The sequence below is a fragment of the Plasmodium sp. gorilla clade G2 genome (genome assembly GCF_900097015.1).
Source record: "Plasmodium sp. gorilla clade G2 genome assembly, chromosome: 13".
Taxonomy (NCBI): domain Eukaryota; phylum Apicomplexa; class Aconoidasida; order Haemosporida; family Plasmodiidae; genus Plasmodium; species Plasmodium adleri (nom. inval.).
In genome coordinates this window covers 2,259,441-2,277,569 of record NC_041705.1, presented here as the reverse complement: position 1 = coordinate 2,277,569, position 18,129 = coordinate 2,259,441, and the positions used below count along the sequence as shown (strand labels likewise).

Below are 18,129 nucleotides of genomic sequence, written 5' to 3'. Positions count from 1 at the left end.
AATATGTTTTTAAGAAATACAGTTATGTATATCTATCTTAGGTTTATCCACCCAAGTGTCATATGAATTATTTTAAAAGAATATAATGATATAACATAATATATATATAAAATGTAATAATTCTATAATATCCAGCAACAAAATGTTATATATATATATATAAAATTTTGTATATATAAATTTTTGTTTTATTTTTACTCCTTTATTTTGTGAATATATATTTTGTAAAATAAAATGATATAAAATATATTTATAAAAACAAAATCATTTATATTACAAATATAAATATATAACTTATTCTTTATTTCACCATGTTTATAAAAAGATATTTGTGTGTCATTATATCATCTATATCATTCTAGGACGTTTATTTTTGGCTATTTTTTTTGTTCTTATTATATATATATATATATATATATTTATTCATTTATATATTATATTACCAAATGAATAGATTACTTTTCATTAAAAAGTATGTCATTTTTTATTTTGTTTTTGTTTTTTTTTTCGTTTTTTATAAACTATAATAATCCACACATATTTTATAATGACAAGCAAAAATTAAAAGTATTGTTTGATCGCATTTGCCATAAAATATTTTCATCTGAATATATCAGAAATGTCAATAAGAAAAAAAATGGAATAGTAGAAGGCTGTATATTTAACGAAAACGAAATAGAGAAGAAAAAAAATTCAAGTACATTTGATTGTATAAATCAAAAGTTGTTAAAAAAGAGTAAAATGTTATTTTACATTTGGTCTAATAATTTAAAGAAAATAAGAGTTAATGAAATAATGGAAAAAGAAAAAATATTTATTGACCTAGATGAAGAACATAATTATTTAAAAAAAGAAAATATACATGTATTAAATTATATTGATTTATCAACTTTTCATACATATTGTTCATTTTATAAATTAAGTGTACAAGATTTATTATATGATGATAACAAAATAAATTATTATAGTAAAAGATATTTTATAAAAACTGATCATTTAAATAGTGATCCATTAAATGAAAATGCAACTATTTTTATTTGGGGTAATAAATATAAAAATTTACAAAATTCAAAAAATTATATTTATAAAAAATTTCATAATATATTATACTATTATATTACTATCCTTATGAACAATATATTGAATCATACATTTTATTTTGTCTTTAATATGAATAAAGAAAATAATTATGAAAATTTTATTATTTATCAAAACAAATATATATATCCATTTAAAAATATTCAAATTAATTATCATAAAGACAAATATATAAATAATAGTATTTCTTTAAAAAATACAAACATACATAATAATAAGGAAACAATATCTGATTTTTATATAGTGGAAATTTGTCATTCCTTAAATGGTATTACATTCAAACAGAATTATAATATCTTAAAGAAAAAATTAAACAACCTATATTTTAATATAGAATTTGTTACATATATATTTCAATTCCCTCCAGTATTCTATCACATAATATTTATTATATTATTTTCACTACTAATTACTTATATATTCTATAAAATTTTTATCAAATATAAAATGTACATATGAACGAAAAAAAAGGAAAAAGAAATAAATCAACAAGGTAAAAGAATCAATATAAATAAATAATAAAATGATATATATATATATATAAATATATATGTGATTTTTTTATTTCTTCCACTATATATTTATTAATTTTTTTTTTTTTTTTTTTTTTTTTTTTTTTTTTTTTCTTTAGGCTATAGTTAGATTTTTTTTAGGTTTTAAAAAAAAAATATATTTATATATATTATAACATATAGATAAATATACATATATTATTTTATATATATATATGTAGATTATATATATAATATGTACACATATATATGGGATTTCAAATATGCTAATTAAAAATTATATATATATATATATAATATTTTATTTATAATTATAATATTAGGTAAATAAATATCAATATTGATTTTATGGAATTTTTTTTTTTTTTTTTTTATTCTTTATATTTTTAAAAGTTATAAAAATTATATATATTTTTTTTTTTTTTTTTCATAACTCTTTTTAATTTATATATACTTATATTAACTTATAAGTATTATTCATATATATATATATATATATATATTATTAATTTATAAAACATATTAAAATAATTCATGACCCTTATCTCTTTATATCACTCATTTTAATATATTTCTTTTATTCTGTTCTTAATTTTGTCGTTTGTTTGTTTTTATTTAATTTTTGTTTTTTTTTTTTTTCTTTTTTATTTGTTTGTGAAATGTTTAAAAATATTTTTATAAAAGAAACATCTTTTTTTTAATACTGTTCATTAATATGACACGTATGCTTAAAACAAAAGGAAATTAGGACTATATTTGTGCTATAAATTTCTTGCTTATATATATATATATATATATATATATATATATATATATGTATGTATTAATATCCATGTAGAATAAAAGAATAATATATAGTATGATAACTAAATATATTTAATACCAATAAAAATAGAAAAAAAAAAAATGGATGCACTAATATTAGATGAACAAATAAGGATTTATGCCTTATTACCTATATTTGTAATTGTTGTTTTAGTATGTATAATAAAGAGTAATCTAGCTCAAATGATTCATCCAGGTCCTAAAACTGATATGGAAAAGTTAAGCCAGAAGTAAGCACTAATGCATTATATATATATATATATATATATTATATATTGAATTTATTTATTTTTTATTTTTTTTTTCAAAGTAATTATTTATCGAGGTTTAATTTGTTAAAGTCTAATAGTGGAATGCTCAGTCCTTTAGCTTTTATAAGTAGAAAACTTTTTTATAATAAACCAGAAGTTGGCTATTTCAATGATTTACCTGAACAAGTTAATCCATTTGATGCACTTTTAAAACAAGACCCATCTGACTTATTTGGAATGATGAAAAATCAAATACCATTTTTAGTTCTGCAGTTGGGTTTAGGTTTTTTAATTAATTTATTCTTCTCTGGATATTTAGTTGGTACGTACATATTAGACAAAAAAAAAATAATATAATATAAAATAAAATAATAATATATATATATATATATATCTCTATATATATATGATGAATTTTTTTTTATGCAGCAAAAATACCCTTTCCATTGACTTACAAATTTAAATCTACATTACAAATGGGTATGGATATTGAATTATTAGATATGAAATTCGTATCGTCTCTTTCTTGGTATGTTTATAAATAAATTAACGTAGCATTAAAAATAAAATTAAATAAATAAATATATATATATATATATATATATATATATTTATTTATATGTATCTTTTTATTTTAATTGTAGGTATTTTCTTGTCATGTTTGGATCGAGTGGTTTAATAAGCATTATTGATTACTTTGTTCTTCAAGGTAATAATCATTATACATATTAAAAATTATTTATAATGATATAGTTATTGTTACAAATAAAGTATATATTATATAAAATTTTTTTTTTTTTTTTTTTTTTTTTTTTATTAAATATAGATAAGGACAGATCACATAGTAGCACCATGGATAACTTAATGGCTACTCATAATCCTTTGGCAAAACGTAACTAATTTAATATTAAAAATAAATAATCTTTTAAGTATATTTTTTAATTTATTATTATATTTTTTTATGAAATATTTTAGCTCCTGGAAATATGAACAATATACCCGACTTGAAGAAGTTCTTTAATAAAAAAAAAGAAGAACTTGATAATCTGGTATTTAAAATAGAAAAAAAAAAAAATAATAAATAAAATAATAAAAGTCACGAATATATATTTATATTATTTTTATTAAGACTTTTATTTTTATACCAGTCTTTTACACAGTTTACTTTTCTATTTGTGTCACTTATTTTAACCACCATATATACATTTTATTCATTTATTTATTTTATTATAATTTATTTTTTTTAGAAATATGAATTTTTACTGGAAAATATTGAATGTGACCTTTTAGAAAAATGGGAATAAACAAATTGTTAAATTTCTTTTTTTTTTTTTTACTTATGATTGAATAATATATATAAATATTTTAATTCATTATATTTTAAATATGCTGTATATAAAATATATGTATATAAATATATATAAATATAATATATATTTGTCGAAATGTTTGAATAATAATACTTATGTATCTCTAATTATTATATTAATAAATATAAATATATATTTTTATTTATTTTATTTTTTTTTTTAAATGACAAAATAACTTTTTTTTTTAAGTATAATAATATGTATATTAATATATATATATATTAATTAATATATATTTTTTTCTCCCATAATAATATTATTTATTTTAAAATTTTTTTTTTTTTTTTTTTTTTTTTTTTTTTTTTTTTTTTCCTGGAAAAAATAAAAATAAAATTTATAAAAATATATAAATCTTTTTATATTTTTTTAAATACATTATTTTAATAAATTAGAAATTATTAAAAAATATAATAATAATAATAATAAAATTTGAAGCATACTATATTAATATATATTAATATATATTATATATATATTATATATTTTATTATGTAATAATAAATTAATATATTATAGAAATAGAATAATATATGTAAAATGAGGGAAAATGATAAAGCGGAACAACATATATCAGATATGACAACTTCTAAGGATGAAAAATCTAATAATAAAAAGGTATAAATAAATGATCTATACAATTTAAAAGGAAAAATAAAATAAATAAAATGCAATATTATATATATATATATATATTTTTAATTTATGATGAATACATTGTTATAACATATAGATGAGTAAATAAGTATATATAAATGTATATATTTATATATTACATAGTAATTATATTTCAATCATACATATATTTTTATATATTATATTTTTTAGCCACATTTAAGAAAAGCAGCAGGTATTGTATGGAAGGATCCTACATTAGACGAATGGCCAGAAAATGATTTTCGAATATTCTGTGGTAATTTAGGGAATGAAGTATCAAGTGATATTCTTGCTAATGCCTTTAGAAAATATAAGTCCTTTAATATGGCCAAGGTAAATAAAAATAAATTATAAAAATATATATAAATACACTATATATATATATATATATATATATATGTTTACTGTACGTGTCCAATATTTAGGCATATATACATATTTTTATTTTTAATTTATTTCATTTTAACAATATTTATCTTTTAGGTAATAAGAGATAAAAGAAATAATAAGACCAAAGGTTATGGTTTCGTTTCCTTATCTGATCCTCAAGATATGTTAGATGCATTGAAAACTATGAATAATAAATTTATAGGGAATAGACCTATAACTGTAAAAAGAAGTAGATGGAAAGATAGAGAAATGAATTCTCAGAAAAATAAAGACTTTGATAACTTTTTAAAAAATTCTCAATTGCCTACAAAAAAATTTAGGAAATTTAAAAAAAGTGTCAACAATAATAATAAAGGTAAAAATGGAATAATCAACAATAATACATATATATAATATATATATATTATATTATATGAATATATTATATATATATATATATATATATTTCTTTTTTTTTATAGATATTCATGAAAGATTAATAAATAAGGATACATTGAACCATATTAGATAAGGATAATGTATCATAATTTTAATAAAATTATTTTAGCATTATTTAATGAAAAATGATATAAAATTATAAGCATGGTACCATACCTATCACGAATTTAATAAAATTGATTAACATTTTTTAAAATATTTATTTCAAATGTTGAATGAAAAACATTTGTGTGTTTGTATTTGTAATTTTTTTTTTATTTTGTGACATATATAAGATATAAATATAGATTAATATTTATATTTCATATTATTTTTATTTTTTTTTTTTTTTTTGGTATATTTTTATAATTCAATTTTTAAAATGTTCTTCATAATATATATTATTACACCTTAAAATAAAATATATATATATATATTTATTTATTTATATATTATAGAATATTGATTTAAATTACGAAACGTCTAAAAAAATTCTTATAAATTATCGATGTAATCAATACATATATAAATTTAATGTTTACATATTATATTATCTTTTTACAATTTTATATTTCATGTAATCTTTTTAAAGGTGTAATATTTTGACATTGTAACTTATAATAATTTTTTATAAAAAATAATATGATTTTATTAAAATAAATAAGTTAAAAGCATAAAATAAAATAAAATAAAATAAATAAGAATTTTTTTCTATTTTTTTTATAACATTTTAATATAAAAGGAATACAAATAAAATATAGCTGCTTTACACATGTCATGTTATAATATCTATACATACGTGTATAATGGCATATAAATATGTATATATATGATGTATTTATGTAATATATTTCCTTTTTCATTTTTTATAATTTTATATATTCTGGTATTATGGCATAATTTTTTTTTTCTTTATAAACCATATTAAACATAAGAAATAGAAAAAGGAAAAAATTGGATGAATATATATTTTTAAAATAAAACAAACATATATATATATATATATATATATATATATATATATATATGTGATAATATTTTATATTTTTAATAAAATGTTTATGATATATTTAATATTACATATAAATATATATTTCCTTATATGTTAATTCACATTTCTGTATATTATAATATGAAATAATAAATATATATATTTTTTTGTGTTTTTTTCATTCCCTTTCCTTTTCTTTTTGTTTTATTTTCATTATATATTTATTTTTTTCTTTAATAATGAATGTATCAAGAATATTATTAAGTAACTCAAAAATATTAAAGAGGAATATTGAATTTAAAGAAATATTTACCCCTAGATGGTTTTTAGAATGTCCTAATTATAGTCGCATGCCATTATGGAAAAGATTTTTTGAAGGACAGTATACAAATGGATCTTTTTTATTTTTTGGAAATGCATGGACATCAATGTTTGCTTTTGCATTTATGTTATGGTATTCAAGAATTTTTGATCCTCCACCTTTAGAAAGAATAGATAAATACTGGTTGAATTCACCAAAATTTCGTATTTTATCTGCTTTTTATAATCAAGGTAAAAGACCAGGGGTTAAAATATCTTTGATGACTTATGAAGCAAGATATTTTTACAGAGGTATGGATCATCCATTTACTATAAATGAAATTAAAGATTTATGGTTCAAGTTAAAAGAAAATTACTTAATAGAAAGCGTACCAGCTATTCAATATCCTTATGTTTTTAGGCAATACAATAAGGTCTCATCCCCATCAGATTTACACGTACACCTACATTAAAAGTAAATATAATGTTATACACTACAATTATATATATATATATATATATATATTATCTAGATTTATTTTCATTCTTTTTTTATTATTTTATTTATTTTTTTTTTTTTTTTGTGACAATTACAAGAAATATGTTTTTACTTTATTTTCTATACACGCAATAAATATGTATATATATATAATATTAACAATATGTTTTTATTTTTGAACAATAAAACTTTTCAATAATATTAGTTAACTTATATGTATCATTCTCCAAATTTAATGAGGATATTATTAATATATATATATATATATATATATATATATATATATCATGGCAAACAAATTGACAAGTTAAAAATAAAATAACCTTATAAAGGTTCTACATACAAGTAAATTATCACTTTTAAAAATTACATAAAATATATTATATAGACAGCTATAGTTCATATATAGGTAAAATAAAAGATATATATAATAATACATATTTATTTTTATTATAAATATGTACTAGACAATATTTTTATAATTAAGTTTCAAGTTAATAAATTTTTAAAATATCAAACGTCGGACATATATAACATTTATACTTCTTTTTTTTCTTTCTATTTATCATAAAGAAAAAATAAAGAATAATTATATATAACATCGAAACATTTATTAAAAAAAAAAAAAAAAAAATGAAAAAAAAAAGAAAAAAAAAACAAGGAAATTAAATAAATTTAATTAAAATTAAAAAAAAATGAATAAAAATATACATGTTAAAAATAATATATTTGATAAAGAAATTTAAAAATTGAAAACATGACGTCAGCATACAACAAACAAAAAAGAAAAAACAAAAAAAATAAGATAAAGAAAATGAAAAATAAAATATATATATATATATATATATATATATATATATATATAACAATTAAGTAGGGTAAAAAGGATATCATAACATTGTGGTAATGTTATATAAAGTAATAAATTAAACATAATATATATAAAAAAAAAAAAAAAAAAAAAAAAAAAGATACAAAAACAAAAAGTAAGAATTATTAAACAAAACAAAAGAAGTTATAATTTATAAATAAATAAATATATATATATATATATATATATATATATGTGTACATATTTTTATGCATATATGTACTCATATATTTAGTCGTCTATTTTTATCTGTGGAGACTTCCCACTCCAGCGGGTGCAACCCTTAATACAAAAACATTTCCTCTTCTTCTATCAAGTCTACTTACTCTTTCATGTGCTCTTATATTTGATATGAGCACTTCTCTAATATCATCAATAATTTCTCTTTTAACTTGATAAAAAGAATGTTTTAAAAAATCCACATTTGTTTCAACAAATGTAGTATCTATGACGTCCATGTCTAGCCATGCATATTTATCAAATGATATATATACTGTATCATTTTTTATAAATTTTTGATTAGACATTTTAAAAGATTTCTTTTTGAATTTCATAGATGAATAACGTTTACTTAATGTATTTTCATTAAAATAAATATTTGTTCTTTGTTTTTTAAATAACCATTTCCTTTTAATTTTTTTAAAAGCTGTTGAAAAACGAAATTTTTTTTTAGATTTAAATGTTTTTAAACTAGTATCACTAAATTCAAGAGTTTTTAAAAAGTTTTCATTTAAATAATTTTGTGAAACATCTTCTGAAGCACAAGAAACACCACCTTCTCCTTCACCCACATCATTTAAGTCGAGAGTATATGAGTTTAAAACATTTTTATCAGTTTTAAATGCTTTATTTATACATTTGGATTCTCTTTTATTCTTTTTTTCTTCATCTTTATTATCTATTTCTTTTAATTTATTTTTATTTTCTTCATCAGCATATGAAGATATAGGAAATAAAACACTATCACAAACTTTATATTGTTCAACTTTACAACGCTGTTTCATAAATTTATTTCCATCACTATTAATATTAAGATAATCTTCATAATGATGAATTTTATATAAAGGTAATTTTAACTTAAATATCCTTTTTCCTAAACATTTCTCTCTATTCCATGTTTCTGAATATGTTAAAGCTTGGTCCCTTGTATCACCATACATAACTATATGATTACAATGAGACCTTAACATGAAAAAATCTTTCTCAAGAAAAGTATCTAATGGATAATCAGGATTTAATAAAATAACCGTTTTTACAATTATTTGTTTCTTTTGTTTCTTATTCTTTTTATCACTGTTTGTTTTAAGATTCCCTTTATTTTGTTTACTTGTTGTGTTTTCCCTTCTTCCAATATTGTTTGTACTATTACTATTGTTTATACTGTTACTATTGTTTATATTGTTCATATTATTTATATTGTTCATATTATTACTATTAGTTAAGTTATTACTTGAATGCATATTATTAATACCATTCTTATTATTTTCATTAAAATTATCAGTGTCGTCATTATTTTCATCCGACACATACTCGTCCTTTCCAGTTGTGAAACGTTCCAACCCTTTAGACTTTGCATTATCACCCTTTTTTATTTCAGATTCCTTGTTTTTTAATACATTATAAAATAAATTGTCCTCTACACAACTTCGGAAACCATTAAAAAAAAGTCGGGAGCCACAAGAGTGACTAATAATATGAACATTTTTAATACCAGAATTTATAAGCTCCTTTATAAATGTTCTAAATGAATTTCCTAATATAGACATTTCAGTTCTTTTCTTAGCAACCGGATATGAAAGAGCAGAGAAAGCACCCCACATAGCACCTTCCCAATGAAAAACAAATGGCTGGATATATGCAGGTAATTTAGAAAATGACACTAAATGAGCTAATTGAGAACATCCATCATTTAATTTTACATTATATCCATGTATATATATAAGAATTTCTTCTGGCATAAAATTCAAATTTTGTTTTAATGATAAAGATTGCCATCCATCTATCACAATTTTTTGTTTATGTTGATGTCTAAATTGTTCCCATTCATCTTCTTCAGCAAATACTTGTGCTATAGTTTTATTTCGTTTTATATTTGTTGGTGATATAGTAGGAGAATTAAAATTTCCATAAGATTCATTCAAATTCATCATTTTATTACCTATGGTACCTATTATTCTTTCATTTTTATAATTCTTCTTATACTTTTTGGAACGTAATAATTTATCCCATTTTTTATTACCAGATGTTATAAATATAGTACTTTTTTTCCCTTGTTTTGAATATTTATTAACAAAGCTTTTTATTTTAGAATTTTTCATTTTGTTCATACTTAATTTTTTCGTAGATTTATCAAACACACTACTTTTTCGTCTATCATTTTCTTTTAAATTTCCTAAAAGTCGATAAGACGATTTCTTTATAACATTTTTTCTTCTTTTAGCATTTGATCTTTTTAAACTTATACCATCTATTTCATCACTAGATAATATTATATTATTATTCTTTTTCATATTTCGTTGAATTCCAGATTTTATAAACGATTTAAATATGTCAGACATAAACATATTCTTATTCTCAACATATTTATCAATATTATTATGTTCATGTTCCATACTTTTTAATATTTCCTTTCTTATTGGTATTGATTCATAATCATTTTTATCAATATCATATTCATCAACCTCCTTATTATTCATATCATAATTTTCATACATTTCCTTTTTATTAGAATGCTTTTCTATTATTTTATTACAATTTTTTTTTTTTTTAACCAACTCTTTATTTTTCAATTTTTCTTTTTTATGCTTACTTAATTTATCCATCTCAGTTTCATCTTCTGAAATAGGCGTATCCATACTCTTTAAGGTACACACTGTCATATTCTTATCACAACTTTTTTCTGAACTCTCTTTTCTATTAATTCCTATAACATTTTGTTTCTCAAACAATAAGCAATTGATATTATCATGAATATTATCCTTCTTATTTTCTACAAAGGCAGAATATTCATTCTGACTAAAAATCGAATGCTCATCTATATATTCATCTTTATTTTGTTTTATATCTGATGCCTCTTTTTTTGAAATATTTTTAATATTAGGAACATGTTTTTCATAATTTACAAAATTTTGTGTACTAAATCTACCATTGGGATAGTAACTATTACATCTATTTTTAATATTATTATTTAATACCGTCTTTTTTTGATTATTACCTTGGTATATTTCTTCGTATCCTTTAATATCTACAATAAACTCGTCGATATTTGAATTAACTGAATTATCATTTTTACTATTACATTCATTTATACACAATGGATAAGAAACATATGAGATATTATTTCTAATACTTGGTTCGTTCGTAGGATTATTATATGGCACATTCTTTTTATTATTATTTATTTGATTAAGCTCTAGTCGATTCATATAACTATTACTGTTCTTATCATCCGCTGTATGGACATTGCTCCTACGTGAAATACTATTAATACTACATGATTCATAATTTTCTTTAATCTCAAAATTTTTATAACCATTCTTTGGTAATTCAAGAATATTACAATTGAAATCTTCATCAAATTGATGTCCATTCATATCATTGTTACTATTAAATGAAGATTCTGTATTTTTATTTATACCTTTATATTTTTTATCTTTATTTGTATGTTCCTTCAGTTTGGTTTGATTTTTACTACTATCACTTGATTCAAACAAATATGATGCTTTATGTATTTCTGTTGGTTGTAATGTTTTATTCATTTTGTACAGATAAATATCATCCTCCATAGAATCTAAATATTTATCAGAAAATTTATTTTTATAATAGGAGTGATAATTTTCTTGCATAGCTACATTCATTTCCCTATTGTTAGAAGACGAATTAACATTTTTTAGAGTACTACAAACTTTATTTTGATTCATAAATAATGAGTTTTCCTCATTTTCTACTTGTTTCCATTTTTCTTCTAATTTTTTAAATTTGTCCCTTTTATGAATTTTCTTAGTTTTTTTTTTTTCATGTGGTACATGTACTAATTTAATATTAATTTCATCAAGGATATCATTTTTTCTTTTTATAGAATCAAGTCTTTTATAATTATGAACCTTTAAACTCATAGTAACATGATCTAATGATATCATACAATTATTTGAACAAGTTTCATTAGTTGTACCACTATTTACTTTTAACATATTAAAACACCATTTTAAATCATAACATAAAATATCTTCATAATTTTCTTTTAATATATCTTTTATTATAATATCATATCTATTAGAAGGTAATCTACCATATATATTTTTTTCAATTTTCGGATTAAAAAAATGAGTAAGTGGAAAATCATTAAAAAAATGACCACTTATAGAACATTCCGTACATGCAACACCATATCTAACATCAGACCAATCTTTCCCAACACATGCAGCAAAACCTACTCTTGTATTAACAAATAAGGAACCACTACCAATTTCTTGTGATATAAATGGACCTACAGGATATCCATGATACCAAAATCCTCTTAATTTTTCACCATAAGAATGATCTTCTATCCATTCACCATATCCATGCGGTCTTCCATAAATATCTGTTTTGCCTTTATATCTTAACTGATGACTAAATGGAGCTTCATCATTTGTTTCAGTTATCATTTTAAATTTAAAATTCGAAAATTTATTGTAGAAACAATTTACAAGACGATAAAACGAACGATATGCACATAAGCATAAACAACAAACATTATTACCACACATACCTGCAAAATCGTTATATCTACTTATTGTTATATTTAATTTATTTGTTGAAATTTTCTTTTTTAATATTCTACAATGCTCGGTACATGGACAAAAAAATCCATATATAGCCAAAAGAGGACCACTAAATATTATAATCTTTACTATAATAATTAATGATAATTGTACAATACCATATAACATTAAAATATGTTCCCCACGAGAATTTTTGTCTAATTTATCATTTTCAAAAAAAAGTAATAATATTACTGCACATATAATAAATATATAAGAAGCATAAATAGGCCAATGTAAACTTAAACGCGTCTGAAATTTTGCAAATATTATTATTCCAATTGTTAATAAAATAGCTTCAACAAAAAATAATAAACTTGTTTGAATTTCAAAACTAAAATTAAACTTATTATTTTGATATGATACATTAAAATATTTCCATGATATTAATATTAAACAAAATATAGTTATAATAAAAACAATTTTTTTTGAGATAGGTTTTCTAATACCACTAAATCTTCTACGTAATCTTCTATAATCCATATATCTAATAGTATAAATTAACCAATCCATATTTTTTAATTCTTTACTTAATTCTTTTTTTCTTTTTTTTTTAATATCTATATAACCCATACTATTACTATATAATTCTTTCATATTATCATTTACATTATTTTTATCTATACGTACGTGATTTTCATTTTTTTTAGATTTTTTAAAAGATGAACAACACATACTATCCTTCTTTCTATCTAAATTGACGTCATTTATTTCTTTTATATATGAACCATCACTTTCTTCATCATTATATATACTCCTCTTTTTTAATATTTTTTTCTTTGAAAAATCATCATCCATTTTGTTGCATTTCTCTTCACCCATTTCAAACATAAAACTATTCATTTTATTTGTCAATTTTTGTTTATTTACATCATGATTATAATTGTTATTATTCATATTATTGCTATTTTGATTTCTAGAATCAGTCGATAAATCAAAATGCTCTATTTCTTTTTCATTTTCATCCTTATCATCTGTCCAATTTTTTAAGCTTTTCACATTATTTAAAACATGTTTCATATTCATATTATTATTAAATTGATTAATATTATAAACATTTTCATAATTATTTTGATTCATATTATATATTTCATTTTCTTTTTTATTTCGATCACTTAATCTTTTATTTAATATTGGAATGTTATCATTATTATTATTATTATTGTCTATAGTACAAACTTCTTCAAATAAATGGTTCAAATTATTTTTTTTATGATTTAACATTTCATTTTTTTTATTACCCATTATTAACATATTTTTATTTTTACTTACTTCTGCATATTCACTACTCATTATAAGATCTTCGTTTCTATTATTATTTTCATCCTCATCCAAACTTGACAATGTAGACATATTTATTGAATGTTTATTTTTATTACTCTTTATTTTTTCATTTTCATTATTATTGAACTTACTCATTCTTTCTATTTTCTCATTTTTTTTTTTTAACTCTGCATCATCATTAGAATTGTCTTTTCTGTTATTCAATTGTTCCACTTTTTTATCATATAAAATAAATATATTATCTTTTGAAATATCTCTCAACTCGTTAAAATTTGTTGTATTACTACTCTTGGTATTATTATTTATATATTTTAATTTGTTACTATTATTATTATTACTATTCTTTGGTTTATTTTTTTGAACATCCATATAATCTTTTTTTTATTAATTTTTTATTTTATTTTTGTGTTATTAAATAAGACAAAATATACAAAAAAAAAAAAAAAAAAAAAAAAAAAAAAAAAAAGAAAATTATAAATATTAATATATATTAAATATAAATGAATAAATAAATATAAATATAAATATATATATATATATATATTTATATATATATATTATTTATATAATTTTATCAGACGAAAAGGTCATTAAATTTCACAAAAAATTTTTCATCATTTGTTTATATAATAATAAATAATAAACATTTTTTTGTTGAAAATACTTTAAAATATAATATATCACATAAATATATTTATATTTTATTTTGGTAAAAATTACAAAACATAAATTGACATATCAAATTAAAAATATCGTATTTTATATTAATTTTATAATACAAATATAAAAAATAATAATGTGTATAATATATATATATTATATATATATATATACATTAATGTTACAATTATAATTTTTTTACATATAAAATATATAATATATATATTATATATTAATACATATTAGTTTCCTATTCTTCTTCTTTATATGAAGAAAAAAAAAAAAAAAAGTAATAATAAAATAAAAATTAAAATTATAAAAATAATAAAGTTGTCCCTTAAATTTTGTAAGATTTAAACTTGTTTTTCAAAAAAAAAAAAATAAAAATATATACAATTTTTATTTATTACAAATATATATTTTATCGAATATATAAATGATAATATATAATACAATATATTTGTGGTTAAAAACAATAACAAAAAAAAGAAAGAAAGAAAAATTAATATATAATCAGAACGAAAGAAGAAAAAAAGAATATCAATATAATTTTTTTTTATTTTTAAATATTATATATATTATTATTATCTATATTTTTAATATATGAGATTTGCAACAATATTTTTTTTTTTTAAGGCAAATAAATAGTTATTATATGAATATATATATATTATATATAATATATATATAAAATATAGACTAAATTATTTTATTTTTTTTTGTTCGTGCAACTATATATAATTATTTTTAATTATGCCTAATAAACGAACAAATTAAAAGTACATTATTTTTTTCTTATAATATTACGTATGTAGGTAAGAATAAATTACAAACATAAATGAATATATATAATATAAAATATATTTTTATAAACTTAATTATATATTTATATATATTATAATTTTTTTTTTATTTTATAATAAAGGGTACATTTATATAAAATATATTATTTTATTATATATTTATTACTTATATATAATGAAATATTATATTTTAAATATAACAAATTATAAATATGCTTATAGTATGAAAATATTATTTTTTCGTGAGTATATTTAATTTAATTATATTTTTATTTATATTATAAAATGTTTAGTCTTGTTAATTTTTAAAAATATATATATATATTATATATATATATTTACTTTTTTATATATTTATTTATATTTATAGAATAAAAATAAAATATATAGATTGAATATAAAAAAACCTTAATTAATATATATTAATAAATATATATGTGTTGTATATGATATATATTATATTTTTTTTCAAAAGTAATAAGATATTTGTTGCATCAGTTCTATCCATCCTTTGTCCATTTTACAATTTTTGCAATCAACAAAAAGATAATGTATTCGATTACCATAATGATTAATTAAATCTTCAATTTTATATTTCATAAGCATATCATTTTTAACATCTTCTTGTATTTTGTGTACCTCATTAAATGTGTTAAAAACTAAAACAATACATGACATTTGTAAACATTCATCATTTAACAAAAGGCTTATTAATGAGTTATTTTCTGATATACATTCATCTGATATATCCATAATGTTAATAATATATAAAATTGCGTTCACTTTTACATTTCTATATATTAATGGCCAAATATTTCTCATCTAAGAAAATAAAATAATATTGTGCCATATATAAAATGTATAATAATAAAAAAAAAAAAAAAAAAAGAAAAAATTAAGCATATATAATATTATTATATTATGTATTAAAAAAATAACCAAAGGATTTCCGGATAAATCCCAAAAACCAAGTCTTCCATTTATCCATTTAATTTCCTCATAATGATACGCAATTGTGGGTTCCATATAAGACGTTATATTTGTCCATTCTTTTAATAAAAATATATAAATATCAATATGAATTATAATTTCAAAATATTATTATATCAAACATTTAATTAAAAACATTCTTTATGAATGAATAATATACATTCTAAATCATTATACAATTATATACAATTCAACATAAAATAATGTATAAATGATATTTATATAAATTAATATAGCTAAAAAATATATATATATATATATATATATATATATATATATATATAATATTCAGTTAGCTATTTTATAATTAATTTATTTTATTTATTAACCTGGAATAAAATTATGATATAATAATGTCGTTTTACCTGACCCATTCAGGCCCAAAATTAAAATATTATACTTTTTTTGCGGTACTACCGTTTTAACCCTTATTACATTATCATTAGTAACAACTGTTTCCTTATTTACAGTATTACCCATATTATGTACAAAAAAAAAAAAAAAATTTAAATTAAAAAAAAAAGGGTATTTGATAAATGTTGATAAAAAATTTTATTTATTTCAAAAAAAAAAAAAAAAAAAAAAAAAAAATTGTCTCTGAATTTTTATTCATATTACGATGTTTAATTTTTTTTTTTTTTCTTTTTTCTAATATATTTCAAGTTGCTAACACATTTAAAATACAATAAAAAAAACATATATTATATATATAAAGAATTAATCAAATTTATATACCTATATATAAATGTGCAACCTGAAAAATTATATTTGAAAAATATTATATAACAAATTAAATTGATTCTTATTATAATTAGTAAAAACTGTTTTCGAAAAAAAAAAAAAAATAAATAAAATATACAAATAAATAGAATATAATGTATTTCAAATAAAAACAAAGATAAAATATATAATATAATAAAAAAACAATAACAAATTAGACATCAAACAAAAGGAACAAAAAAATACTGCAAATATTTTTCCAACAAATGATGTGCACAAATAAATATTTCATTTTTATGGGTGTTCTAAGTATATAACATGAACTTCATAAATATAAAAAGAATATTGTCATGGTTAAAAATTTTCTTACCAGAACAAATACATAAATATATAAATATATATATATAAAAAAATATACAAATTACAAATACAAATCAATATTACATGTACATATAAATAAAACTATAATTAATTAAACCTTCTGCATAATAAATAAGTTTGAAATTTTTATTTTATTTTATTTTTTCAATTTTAATATTTAAATTTGATCTAAAAAATTATATTTTCTACAATAATATTATATTGATATATTATAATCTTTGCCTTATAAACTAAACACTTGATATTTGTTTCTTAATATTATGGTATATTATCATCACAGAGTAAATAAATCACTATTTTTAAAAACTTAC

The 18,129-nt window shown here is 18.4% G+C and overlaps 6 protein-coding genes across 6 annotated transcripts; 4 read left to right on the top strand and 2 right to left on the bottom strand.

Moving 5' to 3' along the window:
• Nucleotides 1-446: 446 nt before the first annotated feature.
• On the top strand, nucleotides 447-1,557 carry PADL01_1359300 (conserved Plasmodium protein, unknown function; the record flags this gene model as incomplete). Its single annotated transcript, XM_028684163.1, is given in 2 exon segments — nucleotides 447-518; nucleotides 535-1,557. The coding sequence occupies 2 exon segments, from the start codon at nucleotides 447-449 to the stop codon at nucleotides 1,555-1,557; spliced, it is 1,095 nt and encodes a 364-aa protein (XP_028540268.1).
• A 959-nt stretch (nucleotides 1,558-2,516) lies between these two features.
• PADL01_1359200 (ER membrane protein complex subunit 3, putative) lies at nucleotides 2,517-3,990 on the top strand (the record flags this gene model as incomplete). Its single annotated transcript, XM_028684162.1, has 7 exons — nucleotides 2,517-2,665; nucleotides 2,746-3,008; nucleotides 3,116-3,215; nucleotides 3,331-3,395; nucleotides 3,513-3,578; nucleotides 3,662-3,735; nucleotides 3,934-3,990. The coding sequence occupies 7 exons, from the start codon at nucleotides 2,517-2,519 to the stop codon at nucleotides 3,988-3,990; spliced, it is 774 nt and encodes a 257-aa protein (XP_028540267.1).
• A 603-nt stretch (nucleotides 3,991-4,593) lies between these two features.
• Nucleotides 4,594-5,611, top strand: PADL01_1359100 (RNA-binding protein, putative; the record flags this gene model as incomplete). The annotated part of the gene is made up of 4 exons (XM_028684161.1): nucleotides 4,594-4,671; nucleotides 4,882-5,043; nucleotides 5,194-5,455; nucleotides 5,562-5,611. The coding sequence occupies 4 exons, from the start codon at nucleotides 4,594-4,596 to the stop codon at nucleotides 5,609-5,611; spliced, it is 552 nt and encodes a 183-aa protein (XP_028540266.1).
• Nucleotides 5,612-6,747: 1,136 nt separating this feature from the next.
• On the top strand, nucleotides 6,748-7,281 carry PADL01_1359000 (conserved Plasmodium protein, unknown function; the record flags this gene model as incomplete). Its single annotated transcript, XM_028684160.1, has 1 exon — nucleotides 6,748-7,281. One exon carries the CDS (start codon nucleotides 6,748-6,750, stop codon nucleotides 7,279-7,281), a length of 534 nt encoding a protein of 177 aa, XP_028540265.1.
• Nucleotides 7,282-8,423: 1,142 nt separating this feature from the next.
• On the bottom strand, nucleotides 8,424-14,633 carry PADL01_1358900 (conserved Plasmodium membrane protein, unknown function; the record flags this gene model as incomplete). Its single annotated transcript, XM_028684158.1, has 1 exon — nucleotides 8,424-14,633. One exon carries the CDS (start codon nucleotides 14,631-14,633, stop codon nucleotides 8,424-8,426), a length of 6,210 nt encoding a protein of 2,069 aa, XP_028540264.1.
• Nucleotides 14,634-16,195: 1,562 nt separating this feature from the next.
• On the bottom strand, nucleotides 16,196-17,197 carry PADL01_1358800 (ADP-ribosylation factor, putative; the record flags this gene model as incomplete). Its single annotated transcript, XM_028684157.1, has 3 exons — nucleotides 16,196-16,549; nucleotides 16,667-16,776; nucleotides 17,047-17,197. 3 exons carry the CDS (start codon nucleotides 17,195-17,197, stop codon nucleotides 16,196-16,198), a joined length of 615 nt encoding a protein of 204 aa, XP_028540263.1.
• Between the last annotated feature and the right edge of the window lie 932 nt (nucleotides 17,198-18,129).